Here is a 23,064-nt window from a genome sequence, read left to right as displayed (position 1 = left end):
CAATCATTTATTCATTCAGAGGATGAACACAGAGAGGAATATTAAAGTACAAAATGTAGGTAACATACATAGCATTGGGTGCATACTGGAAAAAATCGATACTATAATGTAGCTCTATGCCACCGAATGGAGACAAACGGGAAGTACAAAGCAAATCACACACTTGTTTCTGTGCACAGAACAAAATGCACCTTAAATAATATGAAACGAATCTAATAGAGACGTTTCAGTATGTTTCAGTTTTACTACCATAGGTGCATAGTACAAGGAACAAAGTATGTGTGCACTGGGTGAACTATGTCAGAAAGAAGGAAGACGTCATTCAAACATTCTTTTGTAAACTGCACCACATTGTGGCACAGTATTTGAAAAACAATGTAATTATTGATAACTTATGCAATCGGCTTTACAGATTTACGAAATAGTAGTAATCGTAATGATATTTTAAGAGTAATTTAGTTTCCTGAACCAAACAGAGTTGAACTATGTGGTTCTTACCGCTCCAAAAATTTCATTTTACCCCAAAGGTGGTGACTGCCACCAGGCTTGAAATATTTGGATTGGACAATCGAATCCAATGAAACCAGCTTTATGGGTATTTACTTAAGGAAATCTGATGGTGAAAACAATACTTGTTGGAAGATCACTGTTGTCCCAAGGAAATAGGTAGGGAAAATAAGCTTTAAAATTTCTTTGCTGCTGTGTAAATTTATGTCATAGGTGTATGTTAATAATAATGTTTCACTAATTACAACTGGAGTTTTGTCAAAGTACAACATCTGATGAGAGAATACGGACTGGAAGACATCTCGACGAGAACAGTTAAACTGAGGAGAGCATAAAGGTGAATGAGACCTAGTAGACTGGTAGAACGGACGCTGCTGGTGGAAGGAAGAAGGGTTCCGGGAGAGGAGTCGTTCACTCGTGCATGTTATCCAGCACCCAGTGGACGTAGTCGGCCATGCGCGTGTAGACGCCGGGCATGGTGGAGGCGCCGCAGCGCTTGGAGCCGAACGAGACGACGCCGAGCAAGTAGTAGCGCGGCGGGCCGTCCAGCGCCTCGACCTTCATCAGCGGACCGCCGCTGTCGCCGCCGCACGAGTCCTGCCCCACGACGCCGCCCACGCACATCTGCGTCGGCCCCACCTCCGCGTACATCTCGAAGCGCGGCGCGCACTCCGCGTTCGAGACGACGCGCAGCGTGATCGTCTGCAGGATGGGGCTCGGCCGCGGGTCCTCTGTGGACAGCCGGGAGAGCACAACGAGTCAAGCAGGTAGAATTTCGTGCCATCTGATACAAACGACGGTTCATGATCTATATGCAGCATTTATCACACAGAAAAAAATTACACGGCGCAACAACATTACACAGAGAAAAAGAGTCTTGCTGAAGTCAGTCGTAGACAGTATCACCGCATATGGGGCTGAAATACGGGAGCTAACTAAACAGGACAAAAATAAATTGATGCCCTTGAGAGGCATTTTTGAAGAAGAAGTTGTCGCACCTCCAAAATAGGTCACATCAGAAACGGCAGAATACGCGAAATTATCTGAGGAAAAGATACTGTTCTCGATGCCATTGACAGCAAAATACGCTACTGGCCATTCAAATTGCTACACCAAGAAGAAATGCGGATGATAAACGGATATTCATAGGACAAATATATTATACTAGAACTGACACGTGATCACATTTTCACACAATTTGGGTGCATAGATCCTGAGAAATCAGTACCCAGAACAACCAGCTCTGGCCGTAATAACGGCCTTGATACGCCTGGGCATTGAGTCAGACAGTGCTTGGATGGCGTATACAGGTCCAGCAGCCCATGCAGCTTCAACATGATACCACAGTTCATCATGAGTAGTGACTGGCGTATTGTGACGAGCCAGTTGCTCGGCTACCATTGACCAGATGTTTTAAATTGGTGAGAGATCTGGAGAATGTGCTGGCCAGGACCTGTAACATGCGGTCGTGCATTATCCTGCTGAAATGTACGGTTTCGCAGGGATCGAATGAAGGATAGCGCCACGGGTCGTAACACATCTGAAACGTAACGTCCGCTGTTCAAAGTGCCGTCAATGCGAACAAGAGGTGACCGACACTTGTAACCAATGGCACCCTATATCACCACCCAGGTGATACGCCAGTATGGCGATGACGAATACACGCTTCCAATGTGTGTTCACCGCGATGTCGCCAAACACGGATAACACCATCATGATGCTGTAAACAGAACCTGGATTCATCCTGAAAAATGACGTTTTGCCATTCGTGGACCCAGGTTCGTCGTTGACTACACTATCACAGGCGCTCCTGCCTGTGATGCAGCGTCAAGGGTAACCGCAGACATGGCCTCCTAGCTGATAGTCCATGCTGCTGCAAAAGTCGTCGAACTGTTCGTGCAGATGTTTGTTGTATTGCAAACGTCCCTATCTGTTGACTCAGGGATCGAGACGTGGCTGCACGATCCGTTACAGCCATGCGGATAAGATGCCTGACATTTCGACTGCTAGTGATACGAGGCCGTCGGGACCCAGCACGGCGTTCATTAATACCCTCCTGAACCCACCGATTCCATATTATGCTACCAGTCATTGGATCTCGACCAACGCGAGCAGCAATGTCGCGATACGATAAACCGCAATCGCGATAGGCTACAATCCGGCCTTTATCAAAGTCGGAACCGTGATGGTACGCATTTCTCCTCCTTACACGAGGCATCAGAACAACGTTTCACCAGGCAACGCCAGTCAACTGCTGTTTGTGTATGAGAAATCGGTTGGAAACTTTCCTCATATCAGTACGACATCGGCGCCAACCTTTTGTGAATGCTCTGAAAAGCTAATAATTTGCATATCACAGCATCTTCTTCCTGTCGGTTAAATTTCGCATCTGTAGCACGTCATCTTCGTGGTGTAGCAATTGTAATGGCCAGTAGTGTACAATAATGGAAAAAATATCGCAGCACCAAGAGGGAGCTGTGCTACATAAACGAAATTTGACAGGCGTGTTTGTACATCTGGAAGACGGTGTCTACTCAAATTTTGCGCCAGTCGAGTAAGAATGGCGCTAGTAGCGCCACTAACAGGATGCAAATCAGGTTTACTTTAAATACACGCTGTAACGGTCGCAAACGTTAGTTATCTTTGAGACTGGACGTGGTGAGTTGATGTTAGTCAAGAATGCCTTTAAGGTGGCAAAGACGCCATTATCAGCGTCTCACTGAGTTTGAACGAGGTCGTTTAATAGGGCTCCGAGAAGCTGCATGTTTCTTCTACTACACTGCAGAAAGACTTGGCAGGAATGTAGCCACTGTATATGACTGCTGGCAGCGGTCGTCATGAGAGTTAGACCATCGTGCTCAGCGTGCGGTTCCGGCGCCTAGTACTGCATCTGCAGAAGGAATCTGAGCAGCAGTTGGCACGACAGTGACACAACGAACATTTGCGAATCAGTTACTTCAAGGAAAGTGTGCATTCCACTGACCCCAAGCCACCGCCATTTGCGACTTCAGTGGCTACAAGTGTGAGCTCTTTGGAGTGCAGGATGGAGGACCGTTATATTTTTTTATGAAAGCTGGGTCTGCCTCGGTTCAGTGATGTCCGTATGTTGGTCAGGAGACCAGTTGAGGGCCTGCCACCAACCTGTCCGCTTGCTATGCACACTGGACCTAACCCTAGAGTTATGGTCTGAAGTATGATTTCGTACGACAGCAGGACACTCTAGCGGTTATCCCATGCACCCTGATAGCAAATTTTTACGTCAGTATGGTGAGTCGACCTGTTGTGCAGCCATTCATGAACAGCATTCCAGGAGGAGCTTTCCAACAGCACAATGCTCTCCCACATATCGCTGTTGTAGCATCCTCTGCAGAGTGTCAGCATGGTGCCTTGGCGTGCTCTATCATCAGTTCAGTCTCCAATCGACGTCATCGAACGATACCTCACCGTCATGCTCATCCAACATTGATCGTTCCTGTGTTGACCGACCAAGTTCAAAAGACATGGAACTCCATGCCACAAACTGACATCTGGCGCCTTTACAACACAATGGACGCACGTTTGTCTGCTTGCGTTCTGCTGTCTCGTGGTTACACCAGTAACTAATGTACCAGCATTTCCCATTTTCATTGGCTTATCTCGAGCTTACATTAACCTGTTATTTTCCAATATAAATCTTTTAAATATCCAGAATGAAATTTCCACTTTGCAGTGGAGTGTGCGCTGTTATGGAACTTTCTGGCAGATTAAAACTGTGTGCCGGACCGAGACTCGAACTCGAGACCTATGTCTTTCGCTGGCCAGTGCTCTATCATCTGAGCTATCCAAGCACGATTCTCGCCCCGTCCTCACAGCTTTACTTGCGCCAGTACCTCGCCTATCTTTCAGACTTCACAAAGGCTCTTCTGCGAACCTTATTTTAAATATGTTACCTAGATAAATATAATTCTAAAATTTCATTGCTCTGCGTTTTATTGTTGCGATTTTTTTCCGTCAGTCTATTAAGTTGGATGACTGCCTCCAAGAATGGGTGATAACCGCTGGCAAAAAACAATCTATGAATGGACACCAGGTGAGCGAAGAAAGAAAATATGGAAGACCGCCTATAAGATGGATGTAAGATGTTAAAGATGCAAGGAATGCAAGATTATTGGATGGATAGGAAACTGGGAGCTGAGTAGAGGAACACGACCACCATCGTAAACAAGGCGCATATTCTCATTCTCAATCAGAATGAATTTCGAAAACATCGATCATGCGAAACATATTTTACGCTTTTCTCACGTGACATTACTGCTGGTAAGGCTGAGAGGTGCGTCACAATCCTAAGAGTATCATTACTTTGTAAGACACGCACGATCGAGACAAGAGTGCCTGTGAGTGCATTACCAGTATTCTACATATAAAACGTCATGATTCAAAGTATTCTTAATGTCAGTGGGTAGGTTATGGACTGGTTTGCTTCAATGAAAGATGGGAGAAGAAAGGAGGTATGTTTCTCGGTCATGCACATATATTATTGATGTTTCGCGCAAAGTTAACATGGATAAAGGAGGAATTGCAACATATGAAAAAGGTGGATACAAAGTCAGAAATTTTGGACCAAATAGTTCTCGTATTAATCAGTACCTAGAAGCGTGTATTGTGAGTAGTTACTGCAGAACACTTCTCCAATAACTGCAACAGTCTACAGATCCTCCGAGGAAACTTTCAGCCATTTATGAGAAGTCTAGATACATTATTGAGCTACCTGTCAGACAAGGAGAAACATTTAGTAGTTCGTGGAGGTTTCAGTGTAAACTTCTTAAAAAAACAGAAAGGAACAATTAGCTGGAATCGTCTATTGGGTGTTACAATGTAATTTCAGTAGTCAGTTTTCCAGTTCATATGCAACAAGATAGTAAGGTACTGATTGATAACATTTTTATAGACTGTGCTCAATCTGAAACACTTATGTATATCCAGTTGTTAATCAACTGTCTGATCGTGAGTACAACTAATGGAAACAAACAGTATACCACCTTACAGCCTTGAGGCAAGTTAATGCAAAGCATTGAGGCTTATTAATGAGAACAGGATATGATATTTTAAGAGTGAACTAATAGAGGAGGCTAATGCCAAATCCACTTTATTCCATAGTATATATGTGTCAATATTAAAAGTTGCTTTTCTAAAATGTTATCCAGGAAATCCATTAAAAACAATTAAGCCATCGATAAGTAGGGGAATTAAAATCTCATGTAAAAGGAAGAGAGAAATTTATACAAAGGCCGGAATAAGTCAAGAGAATTATTAGGCAGTTCTCTGAAAATGGGCCCTACCTAAATTTTGAGAAAACCGACTATATTAAGTTCAGTAAATAGAATCACAAGAAGAAGTGATGTAGCACATGAGTACGAGTCAGTAAGTGGGGCAGGAAGCTCCAAAATTTTGGGTGCCCATATTGACGAAAATTTTAACTGGAAGAAGCATATTACTGAGCTTCTTAGGCAATTAAGTTCATCTGCTTGTGCTCTTCGTACAATTGCTAGTCTTGGAACAAAACGAATCAACGTCCTGACACATTTTGCACATTTCCACTCAAAAATGTCTCATGAAATAGTTTTTTGAGGTAGCTCAGCGCTCAGAAAGAAGGTACTGATCGCACAAAAGAGAGCAGTAAGAATAATATGTGGCGTTCACCCACAGTCGTCATGTAGGTACCTCATCCAGCAATTAGGCATTTCAAATGCATTGTCGCAATTCATACCATCGCTAATGAACTTTGTCATAAATAATCCATCACAACTTGAGAAGAAGAATGATGCCCATACCAGCAACACTGAGGAATACGAAATGGCCAGGTGCGATTAGGACCCACCCACTGAGGGTTCCGCACGCTTAATTACGTATGTAGACAGTTCATCCATTCTGGGAATTGAAGATATCGACAATTATTTCCTGTTATCGACAATGATACTGGCAGGGTATTGGTCCCAGCGAGTCCAAGACTTCCGAGAATGTTTTAATTTCAAGTTTGACGTCGGGTAACAAATGACAAAAGAAATATTTTTTCGTGTGATATAAGTACAAATTAACAATTTTCTAATTCTTTGCATTTACGTGTACTATGAGTCCTTTCTTCTCTGCAAATTTTGTGATTCTACGTTAAGGGGGACAAGCCCTACAGATTTTAAGGAGTGAGTTCGCGAATACCAAAATATGTGACACAAACGGCCGTCTCTTTTGACTGCATTGACTTAGAAGCTTAACATTTTTGCGCCACTAAAGGACCATAGACTGCAGCGTGTGACGTAAATTTCAACTTGACATGCATACAAGTTCCTGGGAAAAGGGGTCTTATCAAACGGAGGGACAGACAGAACATCTGATAAACAATGACTTAATTTTTTTCGTTTAATGTAAGTACAAATTAACAATGTTCGATTTTTTCCTTTGGTTATAATGTGAAACATTGCTTCGTGAAAAAATTCGTGATTCTAGTTCAACGGGAATCAAATTGTCGGTTTTATTGAGTGAGTTTGCGAGTGTCAAAATATGCGACATCATTGGCCGCATCTTTGGCTGCATTGACTTCGTAGTTTACATGTATTACATCGCCAGGTAACTTTAGACTTCAACTTTGTTCGTTGTCTTCCTTCCGAGATAAAGGGCTCTTTACAGACGGACGGACAGACGGGAAGTCTGATAACAAAAGACAAAAAAAAATTCGTGTGATAAAATTGCAAATTGTCAAATTTTGGATTTTTTCCTTTGGTTGTAGTGTGGAACCTCTCTTCCTGCCAAATTTCATTATTCTAAGTCAACGGGATGTACCCTGTAGGTTTTGACGAGTGAATTTGCGAGTATAAAATAATGTGACATAAAATTGCTGTATCTTTTAATTTCATTGATTTAGAAGTTTAAATTTTGTACACTGCTACGAGACCGTTGACCTTAGTACCTGACATAAATTTCAGCTTTTCTGTTCTACCCGTTCCTGATAAAAACGGTTTGCCACAGTCGGAGAGACGGACAGACAGACAGACAGGCGGACAACAAACAACAAAGTGATCCTGTAAGAGTTCTGTTTTTACCGACTGAGATATGGAACCCTAAAAAGACCTTTATTAACAGTTATTAAAGCTATCGGTAGCTCAGACAGGTGTTCAGTACGCAGTACGAAGAATTTTTGATCATTTTCCCATTAATATAAAATACCTAACAGCTAGAAAAGTGAGTTTTCAGTCTGATCTAAAATCATTTCTCCTGGACAATTCCTTATATACCATAGACGGTGCTCTGTTTAAAAGCTGGTAGCCTGAAAAAAAATTGTTTTTAAGTTTAGTTGCATGAGTAGAATTAAAAAACAATGTGTTCATTAATATTGACACTCATCATCTATAGAAACCCAATTAACTAAGTCTGTCAAAATTATTTCGTTAAGAAAATCGTTCAGACCATCTGTGGAACAAGTAACTACCTAACTATCTAGCTTTGTTTCCTGGACAATCATGCTTTACGTCTGTGCATATCAGTTTGTAAGACAGTTCCCAAACTGACGCCAGTTCCCAAACGTCTTAGTTTCCTGGACATACATGCTTTACATCTATACTATGTTGTTCTTGATCTTAAGTCTCCATTCAAAAGAATAAGAGAGATTTCATGTCGAAAGGAACTACACTTTACTGTAAGTTGCGCGCACAATGAGATTAAAAAACTTAGGTAGAATGGAAGAACTAAGATGCACTGATATTTGCTACAGTGCTAATACCGATTTCATTTTTTACAGAATTTGGAAATGAGCGCTAATTATAATCGCCTTACAAAGACCAACTCTTTTCCCCTTTACTCATCTCTCTTTCATGGCGCTGCTCCAGTTTGCCACGACCACATGGCTGGAAACGGCTCATCCCAGGTACAGCAGTTGGCCAGACGCCTTCTTATCGTCACATCCTAATTTACTTTAAGATAAGAGAGAAGGTGCTGTACTTAATCTGTACGCAAATCGTATAAATTTTCATTGTTGCTCTATAGCATTGAAAACGGTGTACAGCAATGTTTACAAAACACAGTAATCAGTTTCAGCAGCCAATGTTGTCACTTTCAGGCTCCAGAATCTACTAAGGCAAGCATGGTTGATGTCATAAGATAAATAAGTTGGACATAAAATACTCGTCTTATTTTATTATCATCCACTTCTGTCTGTTTGCCCGTTTCGTGACAATTCGCACATGCAGACCAGTTTGGGTTCACATCATGAGCTGTTGACCTTCACAACATTAATATGATAATACTCAAATCCAGTTCCAGTAACTGTACGCTGTTGTGCTTGCAGAAATGTGACAATTCGCACATGCAGACCAGTTTGGGTTCACATCATGAGCTGTTGACCTTCACAACATTAATATGATAATACTCAAATCCAGTTCCAGTAACTGTACGCTGTTGTGCTTGCAGAAATGTTATGTGTGCGGTACATTGGACTGGGCGGAAAATTTGATACATTTCCTGCTGTATCGGTCGCTATCCCGCTATCCGGGCGCCGCACTTTCAAATATACGCACCGCCAATCACGCAGCCGCGTTTCCTACAGCCACCGCGAACGATTACGCTGCTGTCAATGAGATGCAAGTATCCCCTCTCCTTGACTCCAGTCGCGGGTGTACTTAAATTCGAACATTCCTGCACTAATCCATTTTGTATGTTTGCCAGCTGAATAACATTTACAGACTTTCATAGTCGCCGGGGCTCGACATCTTCTGAATATACATTATACTGAAGAGTAACAGATCCGTAAATCTTTCGTATCTGTATATATTCCTACATTCAAAACAACTGTTAGCAACTGATGCTGCAGCCACAGCGACAAAGCTACGTATTATTTTTACTGTTTGATATTATGCAGGATAAAATCTGAATTTTCTGTTCATGAACAGCATCTGTGGCTCAAACCCGTATCCACTAAAGGACGACACAGCGTGCAAGAAATTTATAATATTTCCGAATTTATCTTCACTGAAGTTAACCAATAAGGCCGTGGCGCGCGCAAATTGAAGCGGCCCGCCAGAGACGGTGTCGAAAGACATACGCTTCGTTTGGTTTTCAAAAACCGAACAAGAGAGAGATGTAAAAATTGAACATCGGGTATGTAGTAAGGATCGAACCCGAGCCAAAGACTGAGCAGTCTCGTGCACTGCCTTCTACGCTATGAGAGCAACTGACGGTCGTTGTATCTCAAAAAATGTTCAAATGTGTGTGAAATCTTATGGGATTTAACTGCTAAGGTCATCAGTCCCTACGCTTACACACTACTTAACCTAAATTGTCCTAAGGACAAACACACTCACCCATGCCCGAAGGAGGACTCGAACCTCCGCCGGGATCAGCCTCACAGTCCATGACTGCAGCGCCCGAGACCGCTCGGCTAATTCCGCGCGGCGTTGTATCTAGCAGGCCCCTTGAATTTCCACACGGAGCAGCCTGGTTGGCCAGCTTCAGTGATAATTAACGTGAAAACGGTGCAACGCATCGAATTTTTTGTTAACAATTATTTCTCAACACAGCATGTCCTGCAACACTCTTGGAAGCTTTCCAGACTGTTACTGATCACTGTGTATAATATGTTAAGTCTGTCAAGTACGACAAGACCATTATTTTATCATACTCTATTAAAAAGGCCAGTATTTAACAAAAGAAACTAAAAGACAAGATGATTGTTTAAACACCTTTCTACGAGTTTTTTTAGCATGAATTTAAAACAATGGCGCCTTCGTACTCTGTAGGTATAATTAATCGCTATTTCGCATCCGTGGAAATGTATGATAATATTGAATGAGTAAATTTTTTCTTTGTTTTCGAAGTGGAAATGGCGAAGAAGCCTGGAGTAATTTGGGAAACCGCTTCCGTGGAAATGGATGATAATACTGTATTTGTAAAATTTTGTCTTGTGTGTTTTTGAGGTGGAAATGTGGAAGCAGCCTGGAGCAACGTGGGAAATCAGCTGAAGCCGGAACGGGGGTAGCCTGTATACCAGATCAACAGCTGGGGAAGCAGCCTGGAGCAACATGGGAAATTGGCTGAAAGCCAGAACGGGTCTAGCCTGTGTACCACATCAACAGCTGGAGAAGCAGCCTGGAGAAACGTGGGAAATCGGCCGAAAGCTGGAACGGGGGTAGCCTGTGTACCAGATCAACAGCTGTTAACTTGGTTGGTGAATTTAACCACTGCCTGGTTCACATGCTTGTCTCCAAAACTATGACGAGCCACACACAGAGCGACACGGAGTGTGTGTCAGTAGGGCAAGCCCATCACACCACTAGTGTTCGCTAGACAACTGCAGAGGCGAATTGTGATATGACCATTACAGATCGCCATGCGATATCGATTCATTCTTAAGATCAGCATATTTTTCCATTCTGAGCTCGTCGTCTGTGGTCTGTGCGTTGGAAGAGTAAAGCTTCACATCGAGTCAGTGGATTAAGGATCCTATTGTAGTGACAGAGAAGTAGGCAAAGCTTACCGCTTCGTTTCCACCATGCCCCCTTGTAGAAAGTCTAATTCAGATGGCGTCATCTGAATGCCTCACACTACTGCCTCTTGTGTGTATGAGAGACGTACCGACGGCGAGCTGAGGGAGTGGGGATGGCGGCACACGCGTCGACCACCTGGTGGAGGTGAGAGGTGCGATAATCAGGACTCTGTGTGCTTGCATCTTGAGCATCGACGCCCTGGCTAGTAATCAAATCGTTGGAGCCTCCGGTTTTTCGCTCCAAAATATGAATTCAGGTAATAAAACTGCTTCGGTTCACCCAGCCTAGGATGCAGACGAACCGGCCAATTGGAGATAACACAGTTTCAGTCCGTTACCTACTTTGGAAAGGAAATTGTGCGTGGTGTACGCATAAGGAAGGGGGGCTTTTGCTTTCTTTTTGCAGATTTCCGAAAATTTTGTGCTATTTGTCGGCCATCACGTTAGCAATGGTACCAGATTCAGCCCCTCCACCAATGATTTTTTGGAGGCTGAGGGGAGCTTAGTAGACAAGAATTTCTTGCGAAATCGGGGATGGTGGTCTGAGTGGCGAGAACGCTGACAGAGAGAGGCAGAAGTTCTGGGCCATTTGTCGCAGCTTGCAGGATTCTGCTGTCTTGGAGCAGAGGTCAGTTTTTGCAGTCTGCGGTGGCACGGTCCGTAATATCAGACCGATCGACATTGTGGACATTACAGCTGGAGTCCCCAACGATCTTCAGTGGTGTGGAACGCGAAGTGGTCTTAATGAAGGAATCACTGCAGCATTAAACTGAAGTTAATAAGGGAAATTGGAAACCGAAATCAAATGCCAGCACAGAATTCGAACCCCAAACGTTTCTAATTTTAATCAAATGTCTTACTCACTGCGTTATCTGAATTGGGGTTGTGTGATTAATTGAGTGAGTGACTGTGTGTGTGAGTGTGTGTGTATGTGTGGGTGCGCACCAGTCTGAAAAGCTTGTAAGGGTGTTTCAGGGTAAGTTGTGCTGAGAAATAATTGTTAAGAAAATAATTCGATACGTTGCACCGTTTCCGAGCTCATTAGCATGAAGTTAGCCAATGAGGCCGTTGCATGCGCAGATCTGGCGCTCCGCCAGATACAATTGGTGTCAGTTATCGTCATAGCGTAGATGACAGCGCACGAGACTGCTCAGCCTTTGGCTTGGGTCCGATCCTTACTACCCTCCCTATCTCTCTCTTGCTCTGTTTTTGGTAAACAAACGAAGAACTAGTTACGCGACACCGTCTGCGGCGGGCCACTTGAATTTGCACGTGCAACGGCCTGATTAGCTAAATTCAATGCTAGTTAACTCGGAAATGGTGCAACGCATCGAATTTCTTCCTTAACAATTATTCCTCAGCACAAACTACCTTGCAACACCCTTGAAAGCTTTTCAGTCTGTTTCTGACCATCCTGCATATCACGTCGCATCAGCTGCGAAAAGACTAGTGCTGATGTAGCTCAGATATTAGAAAGGCACCGCTGAAACATTTCCATTGAGGCTATAATAGGACAATGGCAAGGGGCTTGCGCCTGGTTACTTACCGATATCAAAAACTCCCCATCCAGCGACTTCTGTTGGTTCTCCCACGTAGTTCTTTGTTAACAGTTTTCCATGGATCATACATATTGGCATCACAAAATCTGCGAAAAGAATTAGGTATCAACTAGAATGTGAGACATACGTATTAGTAAATGTCATCTTCGCAGAAAAAATAACGTACCAAATTTTAAATAATGCACATCATGCAGTTACACGCTTTCGCGGAAACCATAGTGCCTACGTCATCGCCACTATCCAAACTACGTGTGCAGGTGAAGTACTCGTATCAATAGTAAATATTCGAATCTGTAACTTCATAAAAATGTTCAAAAATGAGAAATGATCAAGACAACATTTTTACACATAGCGCAGTCAATTTTCCATCGCAACACATGCTGTACGCATAGTTCAACCTCTTGCAGGTAATGCTAGGAGTGTAAGCTCTCGACGCTGCCTACTTTAAGCGTTGCTGCAATGGGAGGAGAGGTAAAAAGCAAACAAGAGCCACCTCATTCTCGCAGCGCAGGCAGCACTCAGCAGTCAGTTTGTACTCACAGTGCCTGCTGCAATGCTGGGTCGTGTTTAGTAGCAACCGATGGAATTATTCCATACCGTCACCCATGACTTCGCTCCCACAAAAGGGTGAAGTTATACTGCGGTTATAGCAGAGTCAGTGCAGTGAATAATCATTGCCTATGTCACCCAGAGTCACCACGGCGTTCGGGATGTTGGTGGATTGTATGTAAGTTAGCTCCGGAGCGATACAGTATAAAAATACGACAGAAGAAGTCTTTTTTAAAGCTTTATGGCGCTTATTTTTAGCATTGCGAAACCAAGTCTGCGGGCTACACAATATATTACAATTTAGTCACAATGTAAGGGACACCACTGTGCTTTCGTCAAACAAATGTTTCAGAGAAAAAATGAGCAAAATCCTGTAGCGCCAATTCTGATGCAAATGTTTCGATTTGACATTGCTTTGGAATGTTGTGCCTTTTGGTGCCGTGAGTCGTGTGGGCGTCTTTCCACACTTCATCCATTGTAATGGAACTGGGCATCTTGCCGTCTTGATTTGGACGTATAAATATAGTTTATGAATGTTACTAATGGTTGACAAAAATTTATCATGTCCACTGTAGCCAGCCGGTGTGGCCGAGCGGTTCTAGGCGCTTCAGTGTGGAACCGCGCGACCAGTAAGGTCATAGGTTCGAATCCTGCTTTGGGCATGGAAGTGTGTGATGTCCTTAGGTTAGTAAGGTTTAAGTAGTTCTAAGTTCTATGGGACTGATGACCTCAAATGTTAAGTCCCATAGTGCTCAGAGCCATTTTTTGTCCACTGTAGTCGTATGTCTGTTATTTCAGAGCGTTATAAAACTCTTTTGTTACTTTCACTTATTTAGACACACAGCCAAAGTTATGCTGATATAATTTGAATATTCCAATAACCTATTTCTTTTTGCATTTGTTTCATAACTCGTCTTTAAGAATTTGTATTATTAAAATACTAACTGCTACCTGTCACTGCCCTCATATATCAGTAGTTTTGCTATGATGAGTATATGGTGACTCAAGAAGCAATGACTTCAACAGGCCTCACGTGTCTGTCCCCCGCTCTCCCCCTTGCCAAGCACTGTGATCACGTGATACGTCAGCATGTGCTGCGTCAGTGCCGAGCAGTGCAAACAGACGAACATGCGCAGGAGCATACAAGTTTGCACCGTGCTACTGAAAGAGCTATATAGTATTATACAACGCGTACATTATACAACAAATAGTGTGGAACTATGAATTAAACACACTGATGACTGCTTAGGCATTGTATTCATTACTCTGAATCGTATCAGTTGCACATATCAACCACTAAACGCATTTTCACAATTACGATAAAGATCTAAAGTCAAAAAGTAAATAGCTTTAACAGAGGTTAAATATTTTCCCCTAATTCGCGTAATGTTCTTCACATCATTAAGTGTCTTGTACTACATACTTTCTAAAGGAGCCTACGTTCTTCCTCAGCATTTAGGCCATGTCCATACCAAATTTCATTGAAATCAGTTCATAGGGTTAATCGTGAAACTGTAAGAGAGCTACTTTCACATCTGCATAATGTTAGTGGTAATAAAACTTTCAGTTAAGATAGCTTTTCTTTCCGTGGTCTGCTTTTGATGAAACAAAGCCTCTACGGTGCCCCAAGTTGCGTTCATGTTACCTATGTAAACTCCAAGAAACATATTAGAGAGACAAACATACATATACGAAAACTTTAAATCACAATATCTATTTTCCATAATCTGACATTGATGAACAAAGCCCCAAACTACGCTCAAGTTACCTGTCAATACACCTGAAAATTCGTCTAGTAGTTTTGGAAATTAGCAAGTACAAAGACAAGCAGACAGACAAGACAGTTTTAGACATTTACTATTACTATAGATGATGCGCTCACCATCGTCAGTTTTTCACGTTTTTATGAACTTGTTGTCTTGTCCATTTGATATAAAGAAATATTACCACTATTATTTTTGTATATTTTCAAAGCTGTTAAGACTAATAATTGTCATTATAACAAGAGAATAAAAATTTGATTAACATCATTATCTTCACATGGAAATGTTGGCAAAGTCAAAATAACAAAATTAATTTGAAATTAAATTTATATCAAAATTACCTGACTTTGAATGCATAAATATATAATTAAGCACAATACGTGAGAAACTGTAAAAGAAATGTTTAAAACTAAGAAATATTGAAACACCCAAATACTCAAAAGCGCCACCAATTAGGTACACTCCCTGAGCATGTACAATGTAGCACTTGTTTCTAAACAATGTATGAGAAGGACATGTATGTATTTCACTTAAATTTTGTATCACCTTCTGATATCGCTGAGGTTAGCAGCAGTGTGTCAATATGGACGAAATGATAATCAGAAAAAAATCCTAGATTAGCTAAAAGAAACAATATTAACAATTCATTTATGAATGTAGTTATTTCTGCAAAAACTCGTATCATGACAGGAAATAATCATACCATTTAAAAACAAAATGTTCAGTGAACTTGTGGTCCATTCAGATGAGTCTTCAGGCTTCTCAGAATCATGCAGGACAAAAGCGTTATTATACTGGTGGCATGTGAAGTTATAAAATCCTCTGCCATTATTTTTATGGAAGAAAAGATAAATTGTTGAAATTGCGATGTATGAGGACTGCTGCACACCCTAGGAAAATCAAAGATCTTCACTGGAAATCGAACCATGAATCTATGCACCAGTCTCTATCAACAGCAAACACCAGGCCACAATCCTTGTCGCAAAAAAGACTTAATTTGGATATTGTACAAAGGAAGTTGCGAGTTTTTCCTTCATAGCCATCGACAGATACGGTAAAAGATCGGATTATGAAGCTTGAAGAAACTCGAAAAAAAACTGACACAATGGCCGGGAAGTGTGATTATCGAAGCTGTTTGTCATTTTGTGTCGCTATGCGTGACAAATACCATTTATAAACAATTATCTCAGTTTTATCACATCACAGAGAGTTCACGTAATTTCCCTTTTTCATGTAAACTTTCTTTCCTACAAGCTGCAGATCGCAAAATAACTGAAGGATAACGATCACCTGGTAGTATGTCAATACATTTGGTGTCCATGTGCTCTCTGACGAATGTGACAGGTTTTGTCTTGTTCACTGCTGGGCGCCAGTCCAGTAAAATGGACTGGCGTTATGCACTGTTTAGGCTAACTTGAAGCCCTCTCGAGTGCCATGACCAAGTCGAGAGCTATGTTTAAAATAATTTTAAATAAACACTCCCATATCTCTTGAAAATTATATGACGTATTCAGTTAACTGAGAGCTGCATCAAACCAGTCTCAGGACTGAAGACCACAACAACAACATTCAGTTAACTAGCAGAGAAGCTACAGCTGGTCTCAGCGTGCAGGGTATGACCATGAGGCGCTTATTACATGTGAAACAGGACTTACATTTACACTAAGATAGATACAAGTCTAGCTCACAAAACACTTGCCCGACCAATACTGCACCATTGCTGTTCAGCACCAGGTACGACATGTACAGGAAGCAGCATCTGAGAAACTGTAGGAACAGAAGATAATGGTTGCTAAAGTGGAAGGAACTAAAAAGCTTTAACGAAGACTGAAGGCTTGTAAGGTTACACTAGTTGTGATCGACAACCATGAGCCTAGACTCTGGAAACTTCAAGTGGAGGTGCAGACTGATGCTGCTGAATGGCCAGTCAAAGGTAGGGCTCTTGAGCGCCCGGGCAGGTAGAAAAATGCCACAGATAGCGGGGCTGCGCGCTTTCAGTGTTTATTGACAATGCTATTTTGCCAAACGTTCAATATACTGAAGCGACCTCGCACTGTCAATAACATCGACAAAAATTGTCAATTGACAAAGTGATTTTACAAGGTTAAGATGTTGATGCTATAGTTTGCAAGCAACAGCAAACAACGAAAAAGAGCAAATGGATCTGACGAGATCGGTTAAAAAAAGGAGCCACTTGTCACATATTAATTTACTGACTGAAATCAGAATCACAGGCCTGAAAGGTTTTATGTATTATTTTCGAAGGAGTTCTGCGTGTTGCGATATGTCATTAGTGTTGATATAACATAAAATAGAGACGTAAAATAGGTAAATTAGAGAGGCAATCGCATTCCACAAGAGATTAGGAGTAAGTTAGAGATGTCTGGCGACAGACAGGTAATTCTAACGCTCGAAGTTTCATTCTGTAATATCAGCAAATATGGAAACCTAAGAAACAGTTATATCTGACTGGCAAGGATCTGTTCAGGAAAATAACATCAAACATTTTTTCACGCTTTGTAATAATTTGGTGAAACTGACACATATTTTCCAGACTACTTACTAGCCATTGCAAATATATGACGTAGTTCTCGAAATGGGAACGTTTTTCAAAACTGCTATGCAACACAACAAGCTATATTATATTTTCAAATTAATGAAGTAAGCAATGTCGTAGAGAATCCTCTGTTAACCATCCTAAAGTGGCATATACAATTATTTCTGTTGTATATGTCTATTAAAATTGTTTTGTGTTAAAAGACTGCTTAAAAATTTAATTTAAGGTGTACTATACACAATGGCGAATTGAAAAAATAAACATAATGACATAATAAATATATTACATTTATATTTAATTATATTTTAAAAGAATAAATGTCAGTCTTACATATTCATTAAATGTTTCAGGAACAATATAAGCCAATAAAGTGATTATATCTATGTTTCTTTCTTGTATTATCATACTTAAAGCATTATCAACTGCTTCAAACAAATGGTCTATGTGATCATCTTTAATTTTATTTAAATTTTCTAGGTATGTTATCTGATATTTCATTTTGTATTCTCCATGTTTTTGAATTGATGGTACCACATCATGAGTAATCCATCATTTACATTTTTTGACACTTCAATTTTGAGTTTAAAATTAAACAATATAATACAAATTCATTAACATATAACGAAATTTTTCATTATGAAATGTATTATGAATGTTGTGTAATAGATATTTTGTGTGTAGTGCAATTGCGATACAGGCAATGGTCAATTGTGGAAACTAAGCCACTGAATATTAAAACTAAAGTTATTGAGGAATACACCCATTGACAACACAAAATAAGAGGGCACGTACATTCGAGAGTTAGTGGTTCAAAGTAAAAATTAATACAATAAAGTAAATGGGTCGTAAGTATAATTATGTTGGTACACACTGTACTGTTTCTCCTGGGTGGTCTTGTGTTTAAAAAAAATGTAAAGTAAATATTATGATAAATTTTATAAAGAACCGACAAGTTATGCCAAGGAGAAGAGATAGAACTACAATGGATACGTTATTTCATGGACTCTTGCACTTCTATGCATGAACTATCTTTCCTTTATCATTCACTTATCTCATCTGCTTGGATTCGGACCTAAGAGGACGTTCTTGTGTAAAGCTCATCTTGCTGTACCAGCTAATAATGTAAGTTGTACTTAAAACCAAAAAAATATAATGGTTATATTGTCAAAAGAATTTGTGTATGCAGTCAATCAATTTGTAATTTGATACCTCGATTGTCCTAAGTAGATATGAGCCTTAACAAAGAATTTTTATTGTTAGGCACTATCTTAGAAAGTCTTTAACATTTTTCTTTTAGCTCATCTACGAGTTGTGCCATCGGTTAGGTCAATTACCTTTCTTTCAGATCATACGAGCCTGGCAGCCGCTGATAATAATTTAACAATTTTTACTTACAGCTTTTCTTTATATAACGAGACAACACGCCAGACAGAAAAGGTGTGATCACAGGATTCCAGTTCCATTACAGGATTTCATTTGTACATGCTACTCTTGTTATTTTATATTTGGAAATCGAGACAAAACCACGATATTAATATACATATTGCAGTAGTTTTCATCGAAGAGACTTGTAAAATATTCTCTGGTGCAATAAGCAGACGACTTCTCATGATACTGGAAGTATATCTGTGGTGTTGGGTAAAGAAGGAAAGGACAATTAATCATTATCAATTATGTAACTACCCTGAGAACAGAGCTAGTTTATTAATTACTGATCTGTGTCAGGCTAACATAAAAGATAATGTACTATTAAGAACATTCTTGTGAGTCATTTGCAGAAAAGCGTTTTCAATCGCTACTATTGAGTCATTAAGAATATGATTACATTGGCAGGATGTTGGTACATATCACTGTTTTTATATTTTTACATTACAACACTGAAATGTATATGAACATATGATCAGGATAGAGGCACATAAATTCTAACTACTATCAACCCCTGTGGCCTACACAGAAAGAATTGTGGAAAAATGCATTTATTAATCTACAAAAGAATATAATTGGACTTCATATTTAACTGAAAAGAAAGATCGCAGGATCTGAATGTCATGGCAAATATGACATAAATATTGAAACAGATACTGGTGGCCATGAAGGGAAAGAGTTGAACACATTCATATACATCTATTGTTGAGTTGAGCTTTCATGAGGATCATTGCCTCCATATAGATTCTCCACACTAAATTAAAATAATAATAATCTTCCAGAGTTTCAGGTGCTGGGATCCATAGTATAGTAAATAAGAAAGTCACTTAGTTTCAGCAGTTGCTTTCATTATTGAGCACAATTTTACTAGTCATTACACAGCATGTCTTATCACCAGGACATGAGAACAACAAAAGGTCACTATTACTAAGACTAATAAGCAAAGAGCATAAATCTTCTTTTGTCTGTCAGTATTAAATATTTTTCACATTAATCTTTGGTATGAGATCGAATGATTCTCTATACATTAAACAATAACAAAAAATTATTAATTTTCCTTACACAAAGGAACATTATTTTCATCAATAATCATCAATGCTCTCTTATTATTATAAGTATCATTCTTGTTAATGAGATCAGTGACTGAAACCATTTATTATCAAACCTTTTTGTTAGATTTTTATATTTATTAATAAAAATTATGTTTAAACCAGATGCCAACGAAGATTTGGTAATAAACAATGTCGATGCTTGGTTTTAGATTAACCTTATAATCTTTTAAGTGTAATAAAATGAAGATATTTCTACTTTTGTTGCTTATAATATCAATGTCTGCTGAAAGGAATAAAGCTGTAAAATTTTTGCTTCATTTTGATTACTTAAACATTCATGATGATACAAAACTTACTCAAATGAGTGATGATATATTCACAGAGGCTTTAATGTTATTTCAGTACAAATACAATCTTGAAACAACCGGTGAGTTAAGTGAGGAAACTTTCGAGTTTATGACTCAGGTGCTGTTTAAGAGATTCATTTGGTCATTATAGAATTGGCATATATTAATGGAATAAAAAGCATAAAAAGTAGCTCCAGAAAGGAGCAACTAAAATGTATTAGAAATAACAGAAAAAGTATTTCATTTAAGGGAAAAATATATTGATATCAGATTTCTTCTTGATAACAATAAGGCAGATATTTTAACTTTAAATAAAAGGCGATTATATAAAAATGAAATATATGCTCATCGTTGTCCAAAGGATCTAGATGGGAAAGGAAATGTGTTAGATTCTGCATTTTTTCCAAATATGAATAATAATCCAGAAGAAATACATGTGGGTGACGATGAGTTGTGGTACTTAGAAATTGACAATAATACACTGAAACATAAGACAGATTTATCTCAAGTTACTAAAATTAGTCAATTATTAGGTTTAGATCATTCAGATGTTTATGAATCAGTAGTGAATCTATACTACAATGTACACATTTAGAATTTAGAATTTTTGAAAAAGACATCAATGGCATTTGAAATATGTATTGTAAAAAAACACAACTGACTATACCAAAACATAAAATATAAAATTGTACTACTGGACAATATAAATGAATCAGTTGAAGCACTATGTGAAATTAATAAATTGGTCAATTATTAATTGTAAATGAAATTTTATTTACTTTTTGCAAGAAGTGGGTGTGGGTATGTAGTGATCTGAATACACAGTTAATAAGTAATTAACATCCTTACCACAAGATTTACAAAACATAGATGGATTTTATCAAAGACTAAATAATGATGTTATTTTATTTGTTGATAATATGATATTTATGATAAATTTAGAATTAAACTCAGAATATCCAAAGTCAATAACTAGTATCGGATTATGTATTATTTTTAAAATCGTGCAGAAACTTCATATGTAGAGTTAGATGACTTGTCAATTGTGCAAGAAACTTCATATGTAGAGTTAGATGACTTGTCATCTTAAAAATACATGAAGAGGAATTATAAGTAGACAATTTCCAAGTTTACTTACAGGATTAAATTCTGCGCTAAGATATGGTAATGAACTATTGTGTTTTTTGGAGGATAATACTTTTTATGAATATAATGAATTCACTAAAGAATTAGTTAATGGCAGTACAACTGATTTATCTTTATTTGGTATTGATTGTAATAAATGAGCAGAATTAATTCCTAAGACAAGAAAGATATTGAAAGATACAGTACAAAAATTAGAAATTTTTTAAAAATCCAATAATTTTTTATAGAAATGGAAGCTCTTAAATCAAACTGCATAAATACTGTAACACCAAGAAGTCAACTGATAATATTGCTTCAAAAAAATACACAAATGTGGTTATAGAAAGGTGTGCAGACAATGTGTAAATTAAAATCATGTAAAAGTGTACAACAGAAAACGAATTCCTTGTGTTTGCAGAAAAAATATTTCTCCATATTATTATAAAAGTCATTTACAGCTAATTCCTTGTGAGGAAAATTCGTAAATATTATCATCAATGAATAACGATGAAAAACATGAAATTGATGCATCTACAATGAAACGTAGTTTGTCAAGAAATTAAAGATTTAAGTTATTTTTACTGAAAACCATCACATAAAGATAACCATAATAATAAATATAAGAAATACTTAACTTTCAAATACCTATTAAAAAAAATCTTTCTGGTCGAATTTTGAAATCTTAGTTTTTTATAAACGAAATAAATTTTGTTTTCAATAAATAGAAAACTAAAATAGCGAAATCAACAGTAATTATTGTGGAAAAAATAAATTAAGAGGTGATAGCAAATTAAAGAAATCTGATTTAATCACATTTATTGAGAGACATCAGGTCACAGACTTAAGTCTGCTTCAGCTGATGCAACATGGAACTCTTTGGAAATGGTTGCCTCGTTTTGATGATGAGATTGTTGAAACTAAAGAAGATAAACCATTGAAAAAATATTTCCATTTTCTACCAATGTCTTTGAGAAACAAAAGAAAAAACAGAAAAATAGTTAATGATGGTCGTATTGATGAAGCGTTTGCCAGCACATAACAAACAACAAATTTTGTAAAGAATATAAACTCAACTAAACTTAAGCATTTCTTAACTACAGAAAAGCCGAAAGTTATGAAAATTGTAAAAGGTATTCTAAGAATACCTCATGGATTGAAAGCAAATTTTAAACTTTTTTGTGAGTAGAAAAGGTAGGCACTTTAAAATATTATTGAATCTATTCCCAGACAGTAAATTATAGAATCACAATTGAAAGATAGTTAACTAAAAAATTTAACTATGGTAAACAAGATATTTTTACAAGAATGGGTGATTTTCAGGCTGCTGTATCAGGATGGATATTAAATAGAATTATTGGTTTATAGCTAGGATGTAACAGATGTGTTTCACTGAGAGGACCTTATTACACTGTCCTACGAGATAAAATTAAAATAAAATAGCATGTATTAATGAAAAAATCAAAAATATTACTATGCTCAATAAAATCTGCATTATGTCATGTAGATAAAAATGCAGTATGAGGTGCAAAATATAGAAATATGATGTTTATCTTGATCAGAAGCTTGAAAATTTTCCATTTCCTGTAGTGGTTGATAATATACGAAAAATTGAGACTAAAATTGATATATCTGTCAATGTCTATTTGTCTGATGAAAATTATCAAGTGTATCCA

General features: G+C 38.7%; 1 protein-coding gene across 1 annotated transcript in view; it reads right to left on the bottom strand.

Moving 5' to 3' along the window:
* Window positions 1–879: 879 nt before the first annotated feature.
* The window catches only part of LOC124721166 (spaetzle-processing enzyme-like), a 56,845-nt gene continuing 34,660 nt past the window's right edge, over window positions 880–23,064 (bottom strand). Inside the window, exons 5-6 of the mRNA XM_047246038.1 lie at window positions 12,561–12,659; window positions 880–1,238 (exon numbers count right to left, since the gene is read on the bottom strand). Coding sequence (XP_047101994.1) covers window positions 919–1,238; window positions 12,561–12,659 — 419 coding nt within the window. The 3' untranslated portion in view covers window positions 880–918. The remainder of the gene's footprint in view (window positions 1,239–12,560; window positions 12,660–23,064) is intronic.

The sequence above is a fragment of the Schistocerca piceifrons genome, chromosome 1 (genome assembly GCF_021461385.2).
Source record: "Schistocerca piceifrons isolate TAMUIC-IGC-003096 chromosome 1, iqSchPice1.1, whole genome shotgun sequence".
Classification (NCBI taxonomy): Eukaryota; Metazoa; Arthropoda; class Insecta; order Orthoptera; family Acrididae; genus Schistocerca; species Schistocerca piceifrons.
The sequence above is the reverse complement of the archived record's forward strand: the minus strand, read 5'-3'. Positions and strand labels throughout refer to the sequence as shown.